Source organism: Ambystoma mexicanum, chromosome 6q (assembly GCF_040938575.1).
Source record: "Ambystoma mexicanum isolate Mex_15411 chromosome 6q, UKY_AmexF1_1, whole genome shotgun sequence".
Lineage (NCBI taxonomy): Eukaryota > Metazoa > Chordata > Amphibia > Caudata > Ambystomatidae > Ambystoma > Ambystoma mexicanum.
Genome location: NC_090937.1, coordinates 460,446,192 through 460,463,005, shown reverse-complemented (window position 1 = coordinate 460,463,005; position 16,814 = coordinate 460,446,192). Strand labels below are relative to the sequence as shown.

Genomic DNA, 16,814 nt, shown 5'->3' with positions numbered 1-16,814 from the left:
GTGCATAGTAAGAATTGATTTATTTATTTATTCAAGGTATGACAACAAAAAATAGCATTCAATATCAGCCACCAATGCTGTGGCAATGCCCAATATCACAATAACTCTGTTATTCAAACAACACAGGTACAATTTGGAAATATGCAGTCACATTCACAACTAATTTAATTTCAATTTAAACAATAGGAAACATTGACAATACAATGGAAAAATAGTTTTGCAACACACATTCAAACGATTGGCAGTGCTTTGGGATTCTGGTTTTGGAAGACAAGAGAATCAATGGGGAATTTTGTTTTAAGCTTACATTTAAGAGGCACAGTTGGGAAAAGGGACTCAAATGGGGACATCGTTTTTCAACACACATGAAAATGAGAAACAATGCCTGAAAATTCACAAGCAGTTTCCATTCCCCTTAAAGCATGTGACCAGCCATCTGGTTTATTTTAACATTTCCCCCCTTGGCTTCAAAGCATGGCTTGGTGCTTAATGCACTGTTTATGGGAAGGCCTGAGCTTAAGGTCACTTCTGCAGGACATGTTATCAGCAACTTCCATAACTATCAATCGACTTCTTTGTATATCTTAGCATTTAACTTGACAACCAGACATTCTTCTCCTGGGGTCCTTAGCCAAAGGTCTTGAGTTCAGATTTCCAAAGGGTCTTTCTTCAGAGAGAATGCACTTTTTATATGGATATTTAACCTTGAGTTCACTTCTGTTAGTCATGTTATCAGCAATTTGCCACAAATTCGTTCTCTTTCTCTGTATATTTAAGCATTTACTTGAAAATAGTCCTGCATCCCTGATATCCATCAAACCAAAGGGCTGCGAGGTCAGGATCCAGATACCCTATTCAGATCACGGTTCAGTGGGGGATTTCAGCTCAGATAGAACAACAGTTGCAGTTTACCATTCTGAAAGGCTAGAGTATTTCATTTAACCACCATGTACCTGCAACATTCAATTCTGCACCAGGGCCTGTTATTCATAAATACAACCTTTTCTTTATACAATATTAGAACAGAGGCCAATGAAACAATCTCCTGCATACAAAATAGGCTAATAGCACAGGGAATCTGTGTTCCTTTATGAAAGTGGAGTAGGCCTTTCTTTTACAAATGTCATATTAATAGGTTGAATTCAAGTCTCTTATTATTGGATGAAAGCAGCCTGCCATTCGACTTTATTTCTAAACTGAAAAGGCATTATTCCTCCTTTTTAGCTTCCAAATGTGCATCTATTTCTTTCTATTTCATGTGCACTACTGCAGTTTTAAAATCTGTCCATATGTAATGTATTTCTTTAATATTACAGTTGAAATGACATGGTTATCCCTTCTGTATTTTCCACGCATAGGCCATCATTTACCATGGGAAACTGATGTTCCCTTTAGTACTCCAAGTAGGCCTTTGCCTTTACATGTCAGTTCATTTTGTGAAAAGAAAGTGTCTTTCTCCACCTGCGCACTTGTCCATTTTAGTAGAATTTAACTAGGCCCATTTCTTTCCATGTCACTAGGCCTTAATACAGAAAAAGAAGTGTTTTGGACTGGCCTGCATTTTCCAATGGATAGCACCAGCCCGCTTCACTCTTAAATAATGGCCTGGCTGCTTTATTTCTGACATTCAAAGGATATATTTTATCCTACATTATGGAAGACAATTGACTTAATGCACTTTGCACAGGAATCCGATCTTGATGCATGTTTGCTCTCTATCGACTAGGAGAAGGCCTTTGATAGGGTAGAGTGGGTACATGGCTATTCTTCTGGAAAGAATGCAAGTAAGGAAAACCCCCCGGAAATGGGTGGGTGCATTATACAGGTATCTGTTAGCACGAGATCAGGTCAATGGGGTCTCTTATTTCCGTTGACGAGAGGCACGAGGCAGGGGTGTCCTTTATCTCTGCTGTTGTACGCCCTCACAATGGAACTCCTGGTGATAGTGGGAAGGGATCACCAGGAAATTCATGGTATAAAAAAGTAGAAGTGGATTTTAACCTATCCCTATTTGCTGATGACATACTGGCATATTTGGTGGATGTCCATACCTCCTTCCCAGGGTTACTTTCCCTCATTGATGCCCATGGGGCCTTTGTGGGCTGAAAACCAATACATCAAATTCTGTCAAAATGCCTATCTGTGGACTATACCTCAGTGTAGACCAAAGGAGATTGGTATTAGGGTTGGAGGTGGAAAAGACGTTGATTAAATACCAGGTAGTCACTTTATCAAGAAATCTATCTGGGCTTTCGGCAGTCAACTATGACCCCCCTTTTGGAGGCTATTAAATGGGACCTGGGAAGGTGGGGCTCACTCATCTTGTCTTGGTATGGGCATATGACGGCGGTAAACATGAATGGCCTCCCTCGTCTTCAATACTTCTTCACTGCCTTGCCGACGAGGCTCCCAGAGAGTTTCTTTAGAGAACTCCAGATAGCTATGAATATGTTTGTATGGCACAAGAGCCTGAGGGGTAAGAGGACCACTTTCACACTTCATAGGGAGGAGGGAGGCTTTGAGTTTCCACATTTGGTTTATATTATAAGGCGGCCCAATTGAGAGTGATCGTGGAACATATGAGGGATGATTTGGGGACATACTGGACGTATTGGACATGCACCCAGCTAAAGTGAGAGGCCTACTTTAGGCACTATATCATGCTATACTGGACAGACTGAGGGACCACCTTGTCTGGGGTTTCTGTGGTCCCTGTCGAGGAAGGGGAAGTTTAGGGAGAGCATCTTTTCGTGGCCGTCACCCATGACATCCGTTTGGGGCCCCGAGATGGGGCTGGGGCGTAGGGCTTCCAAAATATGCAGGCATGGTCTGATAAGAGACCAGAGAGGGCGGGCAGTTATTTAAGAATGAGGAGTTCCTGGGTTATGAGGAGGTGAGAGAGGTGCTGGGTATAGACAAGATTACAATTTTTTTATATTTGTGCCTGAAGGCGATACTTTCTGACCTGAAATGGGGCGTTAAACTGAAACAATCTCAACACCGTTTGAGAGGGTCATCGATGCCTCGGACACTATCAAATTAATCCTATCTCAGATCTGTAAGGTTTTGATTGCAGCAGAAATGAAGGGTAGACAGAATTCTAAGATCTTCTGGAACGAGCTGGGGGATGAGCAAATCCTGGAAGAGACTTGGGGAAAGATATATAAAATCATGTTTCATGGAAACTTGTTTACGGGGACTATGGAGCATACTTTTAAAATGTTACAAGGTTGACATATGGAGCCGTTGACGATCTCCAGATTGTTTGTGGGGGTTTCCCCGCTGTGTCTGAGGGGATGTGGTCAGGTGGGCTCCCGAGTGACATGTGGTGGCATTGTCCACACGTGCAAAGGGATTGGAGAGATCTGTTGGGGTGGGTGGCAGAGCTAACAGAGGAGGTCCTTCCGCTGGACCCACTCCAAATGCTGCTGGTGCTCCCCCAAAGATTACTGATGTGTACAGATACCCCAGAACGTGAGAAGCCATGTTTAGGGAAGGGAGCATGGCGTTGGCACAGAAATGGAAGAGCCCAGCGCTTCCTGATAAGTCGGATCGGCTCCTGAAGTTGAGAGATATGTACATGATGGAAAAGTTGACGCCACTGGTCAATGATTGTATGCAATCCTTCAGGGAGGAAAGGGGACCGGCGATTGGTAAATGGGGTTGGGACATTTACTAGAAGGTCGGGGGGGGGAGAAGCTGTATGTGCTCCGATTATTCTTCTCCTTCTGGCTAATGGATGGGCGAGTGCTGGTGAGGGGTAGGATTGTGAGCAATTGGTGAGGTGTGCGGAGAGGTGGAAAATAGGGAGATAGGTTTATACATAACCAGGAGTCTCTGCAGGGTAACAGGAAGAGGACTCAGGGGACAAGTGAGCAACGCCTCGGCCTTACTGTTGAGATGTTGCTGCAGTTTTATATCCGTCACTGCTGTCTGGTGACCTAGCCACTGCAAACTATTTGCTGAAATCACTAGTCCAGGCTGGGGAAGGTGGAGGAGGTTGATGTGTTTGAGGTGTGGAGATGTTTGTTTTTGATATGTGAACATCTGATTTTGCAATAAAAACTAAAGTTAATAAAAAGGATATTGCGAGTCACCTTGGAGTTGTGTGACCTCATATAGTAACTGAGCCTCAGCCTCGCACCTCTTATTTAATCGCTGAGCTCCTCGGTGTTTTTCAACACACCACAGGGGGTAGTTTATCCCAGGTACTACACCTAAAACTTTCTTCATTTTCACGGCTGAGGCGAAGGGCAATTTGCGTGTCCTCGCTGGAAATGGCGCTCGATGTATTGCTGGTCAGGACTCTTGGGCAACCCTGCTGGTGGGCCCCGTGCAGCCCACGGAGACGGAGGCGCGTGTGGCGGCACCTAATCAATATTGGAGGCAGGGAGACACGGAAAGTGCGCAGATTAGCTTCACGTGCGACCAAGTGTTGTCTTTGCATGAATGCATGTTTAACTACACAGACCAGGGGCCGCGTCGCCCGCGGCCATTTGTATAAATGAGATCATTGTTGATGCAGAGAGATAACGCTGGCGCGTTGCTACACGGGCCTGAGAGCTCTCTTTGGTTTGCGAGATATCAGCATTGTCGACATGTAGACATTTCAATCTGCGTGGACCTGCAGCGAGACATTGCAATCAAAGGCATGTAGACAAGAACACAGAGGAAAAGATTGCCTTTCCTTTATTTGCCCTCAAACGTACTTCACTTCATTATTACCGTTTTTTCTTTCCCCAAGTCATTCTTCTGTTCTCTCCTGTTAGTCTTCCTTCCCCTTTTACCCTTCTGTTTTCTTTCTCCAATCCTTTCCCATGTTCGTTCTTTTCCTCCTATATTCATGTTCCCTGTTCTTCTCCAGTCATCGCCCTTTCTTTCTTTCTTTCTTTCTTTCATTCTTTCTTTCTTTCTTTCTTTCTTTCTTTCTTTCTTTCTTTCTTTCTTTCTTTCTTTTTCTTTCTTTCTTTCTTTTTTCTCTGCATTTGGAAGCGCTTTATCGATAAAGCGCTACAGTTATAGCAATAGGAGAAATGCACAACAGAAAGCCCCCCTAATGGAAATCTTATTTGGTGCATTTGCCAAGCAAGAGCATTCCTGTCCCCGTCGTCCTCTTTCCCTCCCAGTAGCACAATCAATATGGCCAGAGCTTGGTAATGTATGGTTTTTGGTTGCGCTGGATATACAGTGCGTAAAGTGTCTGCAATGATTCGATGATCGCCAATTGACCAAGGTTGGTTTGAATGTTTGCACCCTGGTTGGCTTGGTGGAGCCCTGCCTCTTGTCACTCTCCCGTCCCGGGAGCTTTTTTGTCCTTCTATTTTTTCTATACTTTTAGCACCCAGGGAGGGTTGCTAATCAGAGGGCTTGGAATGCAGCCATTCCCTGCTGGTTTGGGGGGTCGCAATGTAGGCGTTCCTCCCCATCTCTGCCTCGCTGCCGCTGCACTGCATTCGTCGTCTTCCTGCTATGAGACCGTGCCTGCCCCAGCCCCCTTCATCCATGGTCCCCTGGATCCCTTTGTCCCTCTGCCTCCCACGACCCCCATGCTGCTTCCTGTACTCGCCCAAACGTACCTGGATCATGCAGGTCAAGATCACCAACTCACTGTAGGCTCCCCATGGCCGTCAATGGAAATAGTAAAGGGACTCTGGCATGATGTTTCGGTTTTTTTATCCAAAGCAAAGGCTCAAACTCAATATGGGAACCTTTTTACAGACAAGGAAGGCCCAGGGTGGTATTAGCTATAATCCCCTTGAAGCCAGGCATTCCCGGGAGAGAACGACGCTTCAGAGTTAAAGGCCTCACTTTTTTAGGGCCTTAACTTCCTGTTACTTGGTCTGCCTCTGGGGGAGTTTGCCTGCCTAGCACCTGCCTAGCCAGACGGACGAGTGTTTTCCCCGGGCCCCAGCTCACTTCCTCTCTGTGCAATGGGACAGGAACCGGTCTCATAGTTGAAAGCTGTGGTCTCCCCAGCACTACACTGAATGCACATGAAACTCTCCATTGTGTGTTGTCCTCCATAGTTCTGCAGGGTAGCCCCCAGGGGTGCATTTGCTTTTTTATGTGGTGCTTTATCTCATTTTGGCCCCTGCCTGGGTGGCCGTGCACAGGGAGAGAGGACAGCAAGGTTTAGATGTGGAGCTTGCGGGCGGTGGGCATACCGGCTCTACAGGGGCCCTGATCAGTATAGAGAGTGCTGAGGGGACCCTTTGTACACAGTGAACACATTATCTTTTTTTTACCCCATTGACGGTGGAGTTTTGGCAATAATTAACTATATGGTCTTAATTGCCAGTTGTACAGTCACATCTCTTTCCTGATTGCCTTTCTATGCTGCCAAACCAGACTTTCAGGGCTTTTTGTCTGAATTGTACTGTAATAAAGACCAACCAATTGGAAATTGGCTTTCCTCTCCATGTCTTTAGACAGAGTAATCAGCGTGCATCTGGCTTATTTCCCGCTTCATTTGGCACAGTCAGAGAAAGGGACACGTTTGTGAGCCATTATTGCCCTGGGGTTAAATCCTGCATGCAAGGGTCTGCCACATCAAGCTCCTGGGCCCAGGTCACAAAGGCAACCCATGCCCAGGGTTCTGCCATGGTCATCCTTGCCACCCACCTCCTGCCAAGAGGCCCAGAAACAAAGGCACATCTACTGCAGGGGAACCTCAGGCAATTCCTGGCACAATTCCTTATTGGTCTCTTGACAGTGGAGCCGGGTCATGCCCCGGTAATGCACCCGCCACCAGCGCTGTTGCTGCCCATCCTCCCGTTAGGGTTACCTATGGCCGCAGTGTACCAAAGACCTGCAGCAGCCCCATGCTCATGGCAATATCAAACAAGCCCCTTTAAATGGGCCTAGTCACACTTTGGGCCTCATTACACGGATGCCGGAGAATACCGGCACCGCCTTGGCGGAAAGGGGAATTACCGCCCCATTCCAAGATTGGCGGGGCGGTAATTCCCCCTTCCACCATTGCCCTTCCCCATTCCCATTATTGCCCCATAGGGCTCAATGGGAATGGGGAAGGCGCTAATTACGGTACCGCAAATTGCGGTACCGTAATTAGCCCCCTGGGTCCCTTTGCGGGTTGGTTTTTAACGCCTGCAAAAAGCAGGCGTTAAATCCCCAAACCCGCAAAGGGACCTCTTAGTAAGGCAGTAAGGATTTACCGGTACCAGTATTTTACCGGTACCGGTAAATCCTTACCGCCATCCGTGTAATGAGGCCCTTTGTCTCCAGGTGCTCCTCCCAGAAGTTACCTGATACTACATTACAGGTTGTTTTTCCTATAATCATGTGCAGCTGCAGAGTATTCGGAGCAGAGTATTTCATCTGTGTATTGCCACCTGCTGGGCAGACTGTGTAAGAGCAAACTGGCAGGGCATGCATCTCTAAAGGTCTTTCGAAGGGTCCGGTGATGCCCTGGTCACAGAATACCCAAATGGACCATTGAATGGAGGTTGTGAAGTGCAGCAGCGGGCATGATTAGTGGCGCCAGAGTTGGTTTGGCATTCAACCTGCCCCATGAGAAAAGAGGGACCATGCTCCCAGGGTCAACCCTATCCTCTAGAATGTGTTTCTCCATCGGTGAAGCAGTTTTATTTCATTATGCCAAGTCCTGCCATCTGCCTACTTATGCATCTTATACATATCAGCGGGGGCACTCGGCAGGCCCGCTGACAGTCCTGCAGCGTCCGCTGTGTTTTGGCCACGATGGGGGTGATCTTCAGCCTCTTATGCAGTTACATAGGACATGTGGCTGCCACAGACCGTACTGTGTCTCAACCTCTAACTCTTTGCTATCCGGCTCTACTGTGGGTTAAGCAACCTCCACTTGGATGGATCTGGTGACAGAGGATGTCAAGCCCCTTTGGGCTGCTCCTCTCCTCTTCTACAAGCTGATCCTCTCTGTCACCATTGGGACATGTAAATGGTGGCAGGCTTACTCGGTAGTGATTGAATGTTGGTTTCCATGGGCATCGCCACTGCGGGTTGCTTTAGGAAACAGATTCCGCCGGCGAGACTTCTTTGCAAAGCAGAGAAATGAAACTGATTGGCCACTCATGAGAGGTAGACTGTTTGTCTGGTGATGCTGGAGACGCATAGAGGACTATACAGTTCTTTAGCAGGATAGAAGCCCCCTCTTTGTCTCTTTTCAACATCTCTGCCCCCAGGTGCACTCAGGGGAGGTCCTTCGTGACCCACTTAGGCAGGAGTCGCGGAGCCAAAAGAAACAATGGGCCTTGGATGCCATGTTTCTTGCATCCCCACAGAGGAGATCAGGCGAGATCAGAGAGAATACAGTGCCCTTGACCAATGGTACTGCTGGACCACTGCACCTGAACTGATGGCACCGGGTGGCTTGGCATCAAACAGAGGCAACGGCCTTCATGCTTACCTTCCTGTGTGGAACGGCTTGAGAACATTTGCCAGCCACATGCCCACCTCATTCTTATTCCTGGGCTTCTCAGATGCAAACCCCACACTTTTCTATCTCCAACTGCCCCCTAAAAAAGGGATGTTGGGGGACCCCTGTCACTGCTTCGTCTTCCCTATTCTAGGTGGCATGCTTTAGTGAGTTTAAGAGCTGGATGTCTAACCAATTCCTAATCTGCTAATCCTATAAATCAGTTTTTGATATTTTAGGAAATTGAGCCTTTATTGACTGTACCCTTCTTAACAATTTCCGTGTAAATTGTTTTAGGAAACAAAGAACCAACACTGTGCAAATTCCCTGCTGCATGACAGACGCTTTGCATGCCCTTACTTGGGAAAGCGTGCCCGGGAAAGACTTACCTATTGCCCCACACATATGCATGCGGTAGATCAAACTTCTCTGCCGCACGTCCAGCAGAGATAGTCTGTACGACTTTTTCATCTGCACTTCAGTGCAAATCCTCCAAAGTTTGCTACAATTCCAGTAGGTCTGTGTGTCTTGCCATCGATCACAGACGGGTGCATCATATACATATGATATGATATGGCACAAATGTTTCAAGGCGCCACGAGGCAAGGAAGGGGTAACGGAGGAAGGACAGAGACAACGATCTTACTAGGGCAAGTGACATTGGGATTGTGCAAGTGCAGGGGAGGGAGGGAGGGGAAAAGTGCCAGGGGAAAGGGGAGGGGGGAAGTGCTGTACATGGGATCAAAACAATAACAAGAAGTGCAGCCAGCAGGTGGCAAGTGCAGGGGTAAGTGCAGACAGCAGGTGTCCAAAAGGGCAGGTAGGGGGACTGCAGAGTTACAGATGCATACTCAAGAGCAAGGGTTGCCAACAGGCAGTGCAGGTGTGTATTTGTATTGTATTTTATTGAATTTATATAGCCCTTTAATCCAAAGTGCTTTGCATTAGAACAAGTAAACATACAGCAAGCATAAGATGACAATTGATACCACAACCTGATAACAGCATGAAGAACAACTTACAATATTACAGCGGAGAGAAGGGTGTAGGAGGGGGGGGTGAACAAGGGAGTGGTAGGTGGAAGAGGAGTTAAGGACGGGGGAAAGAGCGGGAAAGTGAGGGAAGAAGGTAGGTGAAAGTGAGACAAGAATCAGGTGGGAGAGGGGAGGAAGGGGAAAGAAGGGATGGAGAGGGTGAAGAAGAGGAGGAGTATGAGGTGAGGGTAAAGGGGAAGGGAGGAGGTAGAGGAGGAGGGCTGCTAGGGAGGAGAGTGGAAGAGGTAAGATTTTAGAGAGGAGCGAAAGGAACGGTAGGAGGGAGAAGAGCGGATGTGAAGGGGGAGGTGGTTCCAGTGAAAAGGAGCAAGGAGTTGGAAGGAGCAGAAGCAGGAGGGGGCACAGGGTGGAGGAGGAGGAGAGAGTAGAAAAAGATTAGCAGAGCGGAGAGGACGAGAAGGGGTGTGAAAGGAAAGAAGGGAGGAAAGGTAAGGGGGAGCAAGATTATAGAGGGATTTGAAAACAAGGCAGAGGAACTTGAGTTGGGAGTGGAAAGAGAGCCAACCTAGAGAGGTGAGGGAGGAGGAGATGGAGTCAAGAGGTGAGAGAAGGCATAGAGAGCGGATGGCAGAGTGGTAGATGGATTTGAGAGGGAGGAGGGGAGTCCAAAGAGAAGGGAGGAACAGTAGAAGAGTCTGGAGAAGAGGAGGGAAGTCATTAAAAGTTTAGTGGTGTGAAAGGTAAGGAGGGGTCAAATTTTACGAATGTTATAGAGGTGAAAGCGATAGGATTTAGCAGTGAGAGAAATGTGGTGAGATAGAGAGAGGTGCGGGTCAAGATGGAGACCAAGGTTGCGGGAGTGGGGAGAGAAGGAGAGCTGGGCGGGGGGAAAGAGAATGAAGGGGGAGGGGAGGGAGGAGGGACAGTGATAGCAGGGAAGAAAAGGAGTTCAGTTTTATCAGTATTAGTAAGGAAGTTTGAGGTCATCCAGGATTTAATAGCTGAAAGGCAACAAGAGAGTTTATCATGAATGTCAGGAGAGAAGGAGAAGGAGAAGAAGAGTTGGGTGTCATCAGCCTAGAAATGGTGCAAGATGCCAAAAGAGGAGATAATAGGAGCTAAGAATGAGGTGTAGAGTGAGAAAAGAAAAGGGCCAAGAACAGAACCTTGGGGAACTCTGTAGTTGAGAGGAAAAGAAGGGGAGGAGGAGCCACCTCAGGAGACAGAAAAGATGTGGTTGGAAAGATAAGAGGAGAACCAGTTAAGAACGTTGTCCTTGAAGCCAAATGATGAAAGGGAGGTGAGGAGAAGATGATGGTCAACAGTATCAAAAGCAGCAGAAAGGTCAAAGAGAATAAGGATGGAGGAGTGCTTTGCGTAGCGCGCAGAGAGGAGAGAGTTGAGAACAGAAGTGAGGGCTGTTTCAGTGGAGTGCATTGGGCGGAAGCCAGATTGGGTGAACGGAAGGAGTGAGTGGGTGGAGATGAAGGAAGAGAGTTGAGAATAGACAATACGCTCAAGAAGTTTAGAAAGGAAGGGTAGAAGAGAAATGGGGCGATAGTTGGAGGCAAGGTTGGGGTTGGCAGAAGGTTTTTTGAGGATAGGGATGATAGTAGCGTGTTTAAATGGAGAGGGAAAGGTGGAAGTTGAAAGGCAGATGTTAAAGAAAGAGGTGAGGTACGGGATGAGGAGGGGGTATATTTTGGGGATGAGGGGAGAGGGAATAGGGTCAGAGGGGGAAGCAGCAGGATGAGTGTTGGATAGGAGAAGAGTGACATCAGAATGCGTGACCGGAGCAAAAGAGGACATAGCGAAGGTAGAGGGGAAAGGAGGAAGAGAGGGAGGTGAGTAGGAGGGGGAGGAGACGATAGCTTGACGGAGATTGAGGACTTTGTTAGAAAAGAAGGAGGCAAGATCACTAGCAGTGAGAGAAGAGGTAGCGGAGGGATCAGGAGTAGAAGAAGAGAGAAGTCGGGCTAAAGTTTGAAAGATGCGACGAGGGTGAGAGGAATGAGACTGGAGAAGGTCAGAGTAGTAGGTGCATTTCGCAGAATTGAGGCATGAGTCATAGAGAGTGTGATAGGAGAAATAAGCAGATTGGTTAGAGGGGGATGGGTGTTTGAGCCACTGACGTTCAAGGCGCCTAAGGAGGCGGCGCATTGAGGAGAGATGAGGAGAAAGCCAGGGATGAGCAGGTTTGTGAGAGTGGTGAAATGGTGAGAGGGGGTAGAGTAGATCAAGAGTGGAAGAGAGAGAGGAAGATAAAATGGAGGATGCATCAGAGGCAAAGGTAGAGTAGAATTGGGGGGGAGAGGAGAGGGAGGCTAGGAATCGGGAGGGGTTAAAGCAGCGTACGTCACGCCAGAGAAAAGAGGTAGAGGATTGGGGGGGAAGAGGAGGAGGGAGGGGAGAGGGAAAAAGAAAGTAGAGAGTGGTCAGAAAGGTAGGTGGGAAGAGAGGAGATGAGGGAGGCAGAAAAGGAGGAAGAAAAGATGAGATCAATAGTAGAGCCAGATAGGTGGGTGGGAGGGGAGGGGAGAGAGAAGGTAGGAGTCGAGGATGGAGAAGAGAGGAGAGGAGGGAGGGTTAGACGAGAGGTGGAGGTTGAAGTCCCAAAGAACAAGAAGTGGAGTGGGACTGGCTGAAATAAGGCTGAGGAGATGATCAATGTCCTCATAAAAGGAGCAGACAGGGCCAGGGGGGCGGTAGATGATTAGGAATGAGATAGCATGAGGAGAATTAAAGATTTTGAACATGAATTCAAAGGAAGGGTAGGAGGGTAAGGAGGAAGGGGAAGGAGAAGAGGTGAAGTGTGGGCGAAAGAGGTGGCCAAGACCACCACCACGGCCAGTGGTGCGGGGAACATGTTCAAAGGAAGAAGAGGAGGAGGTGAGAGAGGCAGGAACAGAGGTATTGTGAGGCGGAATCATGTGTGCAAAGGGGCCGGGCAGGGACCTGGGCCCGAAATCAGATGGTAGCCAGGTGACCAATGCATACTATTCCATTTGTGTTTGTTCCGGCTGTGACTACATGTGAATGCAAAAGTTACACCTCCTTTGGTTCCTCTGTGCACCATTGCTAAGTCTTAGCGCACCCTCATTTACTATTTAAGGATCAATATTCTGAGAATATGTACACTTGCATTTCAGCAGCTCAGACAGCTAATGGTTTGGGCATCAAGGTGGCAGGCATAGCTTCTTCCTCCAGTGCCAGAATAGATGCCCTTGGTGTCCCGGCCCTGGCACTGCTGTCATACGTGCTACTCACAGGGTCATTCTGGCACTCCTGGCACTCCTGTCGTCCCCCCGCCACAGCTCGTCTTATTTGCACAGTCGGTGCCTGGCTCCTATGCATCAGTTTCCTCTTATTAAATCTTGCCAGGGGAGAAGCCCCAGAGGGATGCTTTTTATGCATGGTTTCCGCCACAATGCTTGAGGTTATGCCCACCAGCGTCAGTGTATGCAATGCTGGGCCTGGTGGGGTGCACAGGCCCAGCTCTAGGCATGGCGCCAGGCTGTGCTGTCACCCACCCAGGACCCCGAGCTCATGGGGTCCTCGCAGGCACCAGTTGCTACCTATTTATGCCAAGTAATAGATTGCATGCCAGAGGGGCTGTGCTGCTTCCACGCCCTGCCCCCTGTGGTGCTTTGGACCTCTCAGATGCTTTGCTGCTTAACCCCCCCGCCCCCCTTTGCTTTGGCAGAGCAGGTACTGTGGAAGCTCTTTATAAGTGTTGCTTCCTTTGTGTTACCAGCGTTCTCAACATTCAGTGGTCGGAGCATCGAAGGAGGCATTTCTATTCTGAAAGTCATACACTTAGCTGCCCTAATCTATGCCTTCTTCCAAAGCAATTAAAACATGTGGCACAAAATGCTCTGACTATTTCATGTCCCACCAAAGATCATTTTGAATTTTTTGGGTAGAATGTCACATTGTTCTCGCATCGTTTACAAAGCATGCCTTTGCCAAGCAGTAGAACACAGCCAGGTTGCATGGCCATACATTACCGTTTACTGTGAGTCTTTAATTCTTAAAACAACATTTACAAAATCCACAAGGCCATTTTTGTGTAGCCTCACGCTGCATTTTATTCTGGTATTTGTAGTCTTCCATTTAAGATGGGGTTAAGTAATCGTACAATCATGCTCTTTGTTTCCCTTGGCATATTCCTATAAGACTGTATATGTTTCTTTGGGTACTTTATTATGTTCCTCTACTTTTCAAGCTATTCTCATGAAACAGAGTATTGTTGAAAGCCAAACATGGGGGTGAGAAGGGGAAAGGAGAAGATCCATGTTACGTTATGTTATTTGGCATTTATCTAGCGCTCCATATATCATTGGTATGACCTCAAATCGCTGACGATTTGCCAGGGATGTGGTAAGAGAGGTTCCTGGCCAGGGCACTGTTATGGGCAGTCTGCAGGCGCACTGGGACGGGTTCCTAGGTCCTGGCCCCTGTGCTGGTTTGGTTATCAGTGCAGAACGCCTCCTGGCAAGTAGGCCTTAACTCGACGACACTGTAGGTAATCCTGGCGTAGGGGCCCTTTGCCTTGTGGGCCTCAGGCCCAACCCCTATCTTCATGTGCTTGGAGCCTGTGCTCAAAGAAGGAGACATTCTTTAGGTATGCAGCTCGCCTCACATTTCAAAAATAATAAAACCATTGATGGGAGATTCATTTCGTCCGACGGTCAAAATAATCCTCACCTGCAGCTCCTGAGCTAAACGTGTATTGCTAATTTGGACAATATGGCCAAGTGTACACACCAATCATGAAACCAGAGGGGTTCCTAGGGGGGGTTGAGGGGGCTATAGCCCCTGGTGTTTTGGTTGTAGCCCAAGATAGAAGCTCAGGGGCTACAACCAAAAGGCTGGCTAGTCCCAACAGTCCCGACATTAGTGTAGCCCCAGATCTTTTTGAGATCTAGCAACACCCCTGCGTGAAACTGCTACAAATACATTTTACTTCACTTACCAAAACACAATGACAATTATTTCCACAATTATTTTTACTGCATTCCGCAGTCAGATGGTGTTTGCAAACAAAAGTTGCAAAAAGATCTGTCACAATCAATACTTCTTCCAACTACAGCTGGGAAGATGTGTTCACATTTCTGAGGTCAGACTGGTCTCAAATCCCAGCTTCGCCACTTAACCAAAGAGTGTGCTCACATGCAATCATTTTATCTCACTGAGGTTCATCTGCCAAAATTAGAAGTCCCTAGAACTGATTCAGATCACACTGCCCGCTACTCCAAAAAATTGCCTCACTCATGATATTGCCATAAAAACGATAAATCATACAGTGGACAACACAAAGTGTATGTGTCTCTTAGCTTACTCCTGGCAAAGTATTTTAATGTGACTCCCCATGATCCTCTTTAGGATTAAAGATATGATATGATAAGTTATTTATAACGCGCTTAATACCCAGAGATTTCTAAGTGCGGATCCGGGGACTGAACCTATGTTGCTCCGTGTCGTCTTGCTTTCAAGGCGAGCACATTGCCCCGGAGCTATCCACCCGACAGACTGTGATTTGACTAGATATGTAAGTGAGGGTGGCCCACACATCTTTTGCCAGCCAGGGCTCTGCATATCCTACAGCCGACCCTGGGGCTCCGTCTCCTGCGATACATGTTGCACCGCAGCAGAAATGTGACAGACATGACAGCCCGGGGTGGACGGCAGGATAATGTGGCATGTGCTCCTTGGTAAATATCAGGTCCCTTTGGTGAAAATGAAAGCACACAGGTGAATTCTTTGTTCATCCCACTGCTGTCTGTCATTAACACAAGTAAGGAGACGATTTCTTGAAAACATTGACATACATATGACATTGTAAAGAAGAGGCATTTAATGGGCTAGCTGGAGTTTCCATGGGTCATGTAAGCATAATTGTGTTATAATGTGGACTATGATCATTCAGTCATCATCATCATCAACATCACATCATTATTGTTTTAACATTATTATGACTGCTATCTTTTGCAATGTACACCTGAATATATTGCTGATGGGGCCCTGTACCTTCAGTTCCAAGATGTTGAGCCATTGGGCGAGGTTAGCAATGCCTTAAGCTGGTACAGACAACAATGCAGTGCCAGTTCAGTCTCAAGAACTAGGGCGTGTGTGTTGTCTTTTTTTTCAGGGGTGTGAGGGGTAGGTGTAACACTAGCCCCTTGAGTAGGGAAGGTATTAATGCAGAAGTGGACTGGCACCTCCCCCCGCCCCCCTCAGCCCCACTTCTCCCTACCGCCTCTGGAATGCAATACATTTGCTCAAGCTTCTCGTTGCATCGCTATGTATAAGTGCCCATTGCTGCAGTCCAGTCAGGACTGAAACATGTTGGCACTGGATTAGAACGATCAGTTGGATGCATGCTCACATGCCTCTGTTGTCCCCCCTCTACCCTGTCTCAAACCCTCCCTAGATCTCAACGAGTGCGGGCTGAAGCCTCGGCCATGCAAACACCGGTGTATGAACACCTACGGGAGCTACAAGTGCTACTGCCTGAACGGTTACATGTTGATGCCGGATGGATCCTGCTCAAGTACGTATGGGCCCAATACATGCTTCTCATTGATTTGTGATCTGATTGAATGATTTTTTTAATGCAGATGTTTGGATGAAATCTTGCCTCTGCTGGTGGGGAATCCATTGTTTTCAAAATATTTTCTAGATTACTCTGCTTTCCTCCTAAGATTCTGAGCCATCATTGAGTTGTTCTATTTTTTATTTATTGTGCATTTTTAATGCGCTCACACAGCCCGCGGGCATGGAGGCACTGTTACAGGAATTGTGTGTTTTTTATTTATGTAATTGTTTTGTCTTAGTTGCGTATTTAAAACGCGCTTAAATACCGAGAGGTTTCTAAATGCGCACCCGGGGATGGAACCTCGTTTGCTTTGTGTGGTCTTGCTTCCAAGGCAAGCACGTTGCCACTGAGCTATCCTCCCGGGAGTTGTGAGTAGCTCATCCAGTCCTGGTTGTAACGTGGGCCCCGGGAACCCCAGTGTTGCGAAGGGACAGTTTGTCGCAAGTCCTTTGTATGTCACCGACCAGCAGGAATCACAGCCCCCATCCTCTCCCCCACCCCGGTCACATCCTTTTGCAGTAGGGCTCTATCAGTGCCTTAAGTGGCACTGGAAAATGAGCCGGGGCTCATCAAGGGGGCGTGGGCAAACAGCAGGGTGTCATCTGCTGGCTCATTAGGCCACGCCCCCTTGACGAGAACCAGCTCAATGGGCTACAGGCACCCCCAGCCAGGCAGCCTTTTTTAGAGATCAGCACCCTCTCTCCCATGGAGGACAGTGTGCTGATCTCTGCATTTATTTGTTAAAAGCTTGCTTGGCAGGGGATAGCGCCTTGCCTTTTAAGCCTTAATGGTGACACTGCCCCTTGCC

At 47.6% G+C, this 16,814-nt stretch overlaps 1 protein-coding gene across 2 annotated transcripts in view; it reads left to right on the top strand.

Moving 5' to 3' along the window:
- The window catches only part of NPNT (nephronectin), a 325,821-nt gene that overhangs the window by 188,483 nt on the left and 120,524 nt on the right, over positions 1-16,814 (top strand). For both annotated transcript variants that reach the window (XM_069630946.1, XM_069630945.1), the window contains one exon: positions 15,842-15,961. In XM_069630946.1, coding sequence (XP_069487047.1) covers positions 15,842-15,961 — 120 coding nt within the window. The remainder of the gene's footprint in view (positions 1-15,841; positions 15,962-16,814) is intronic.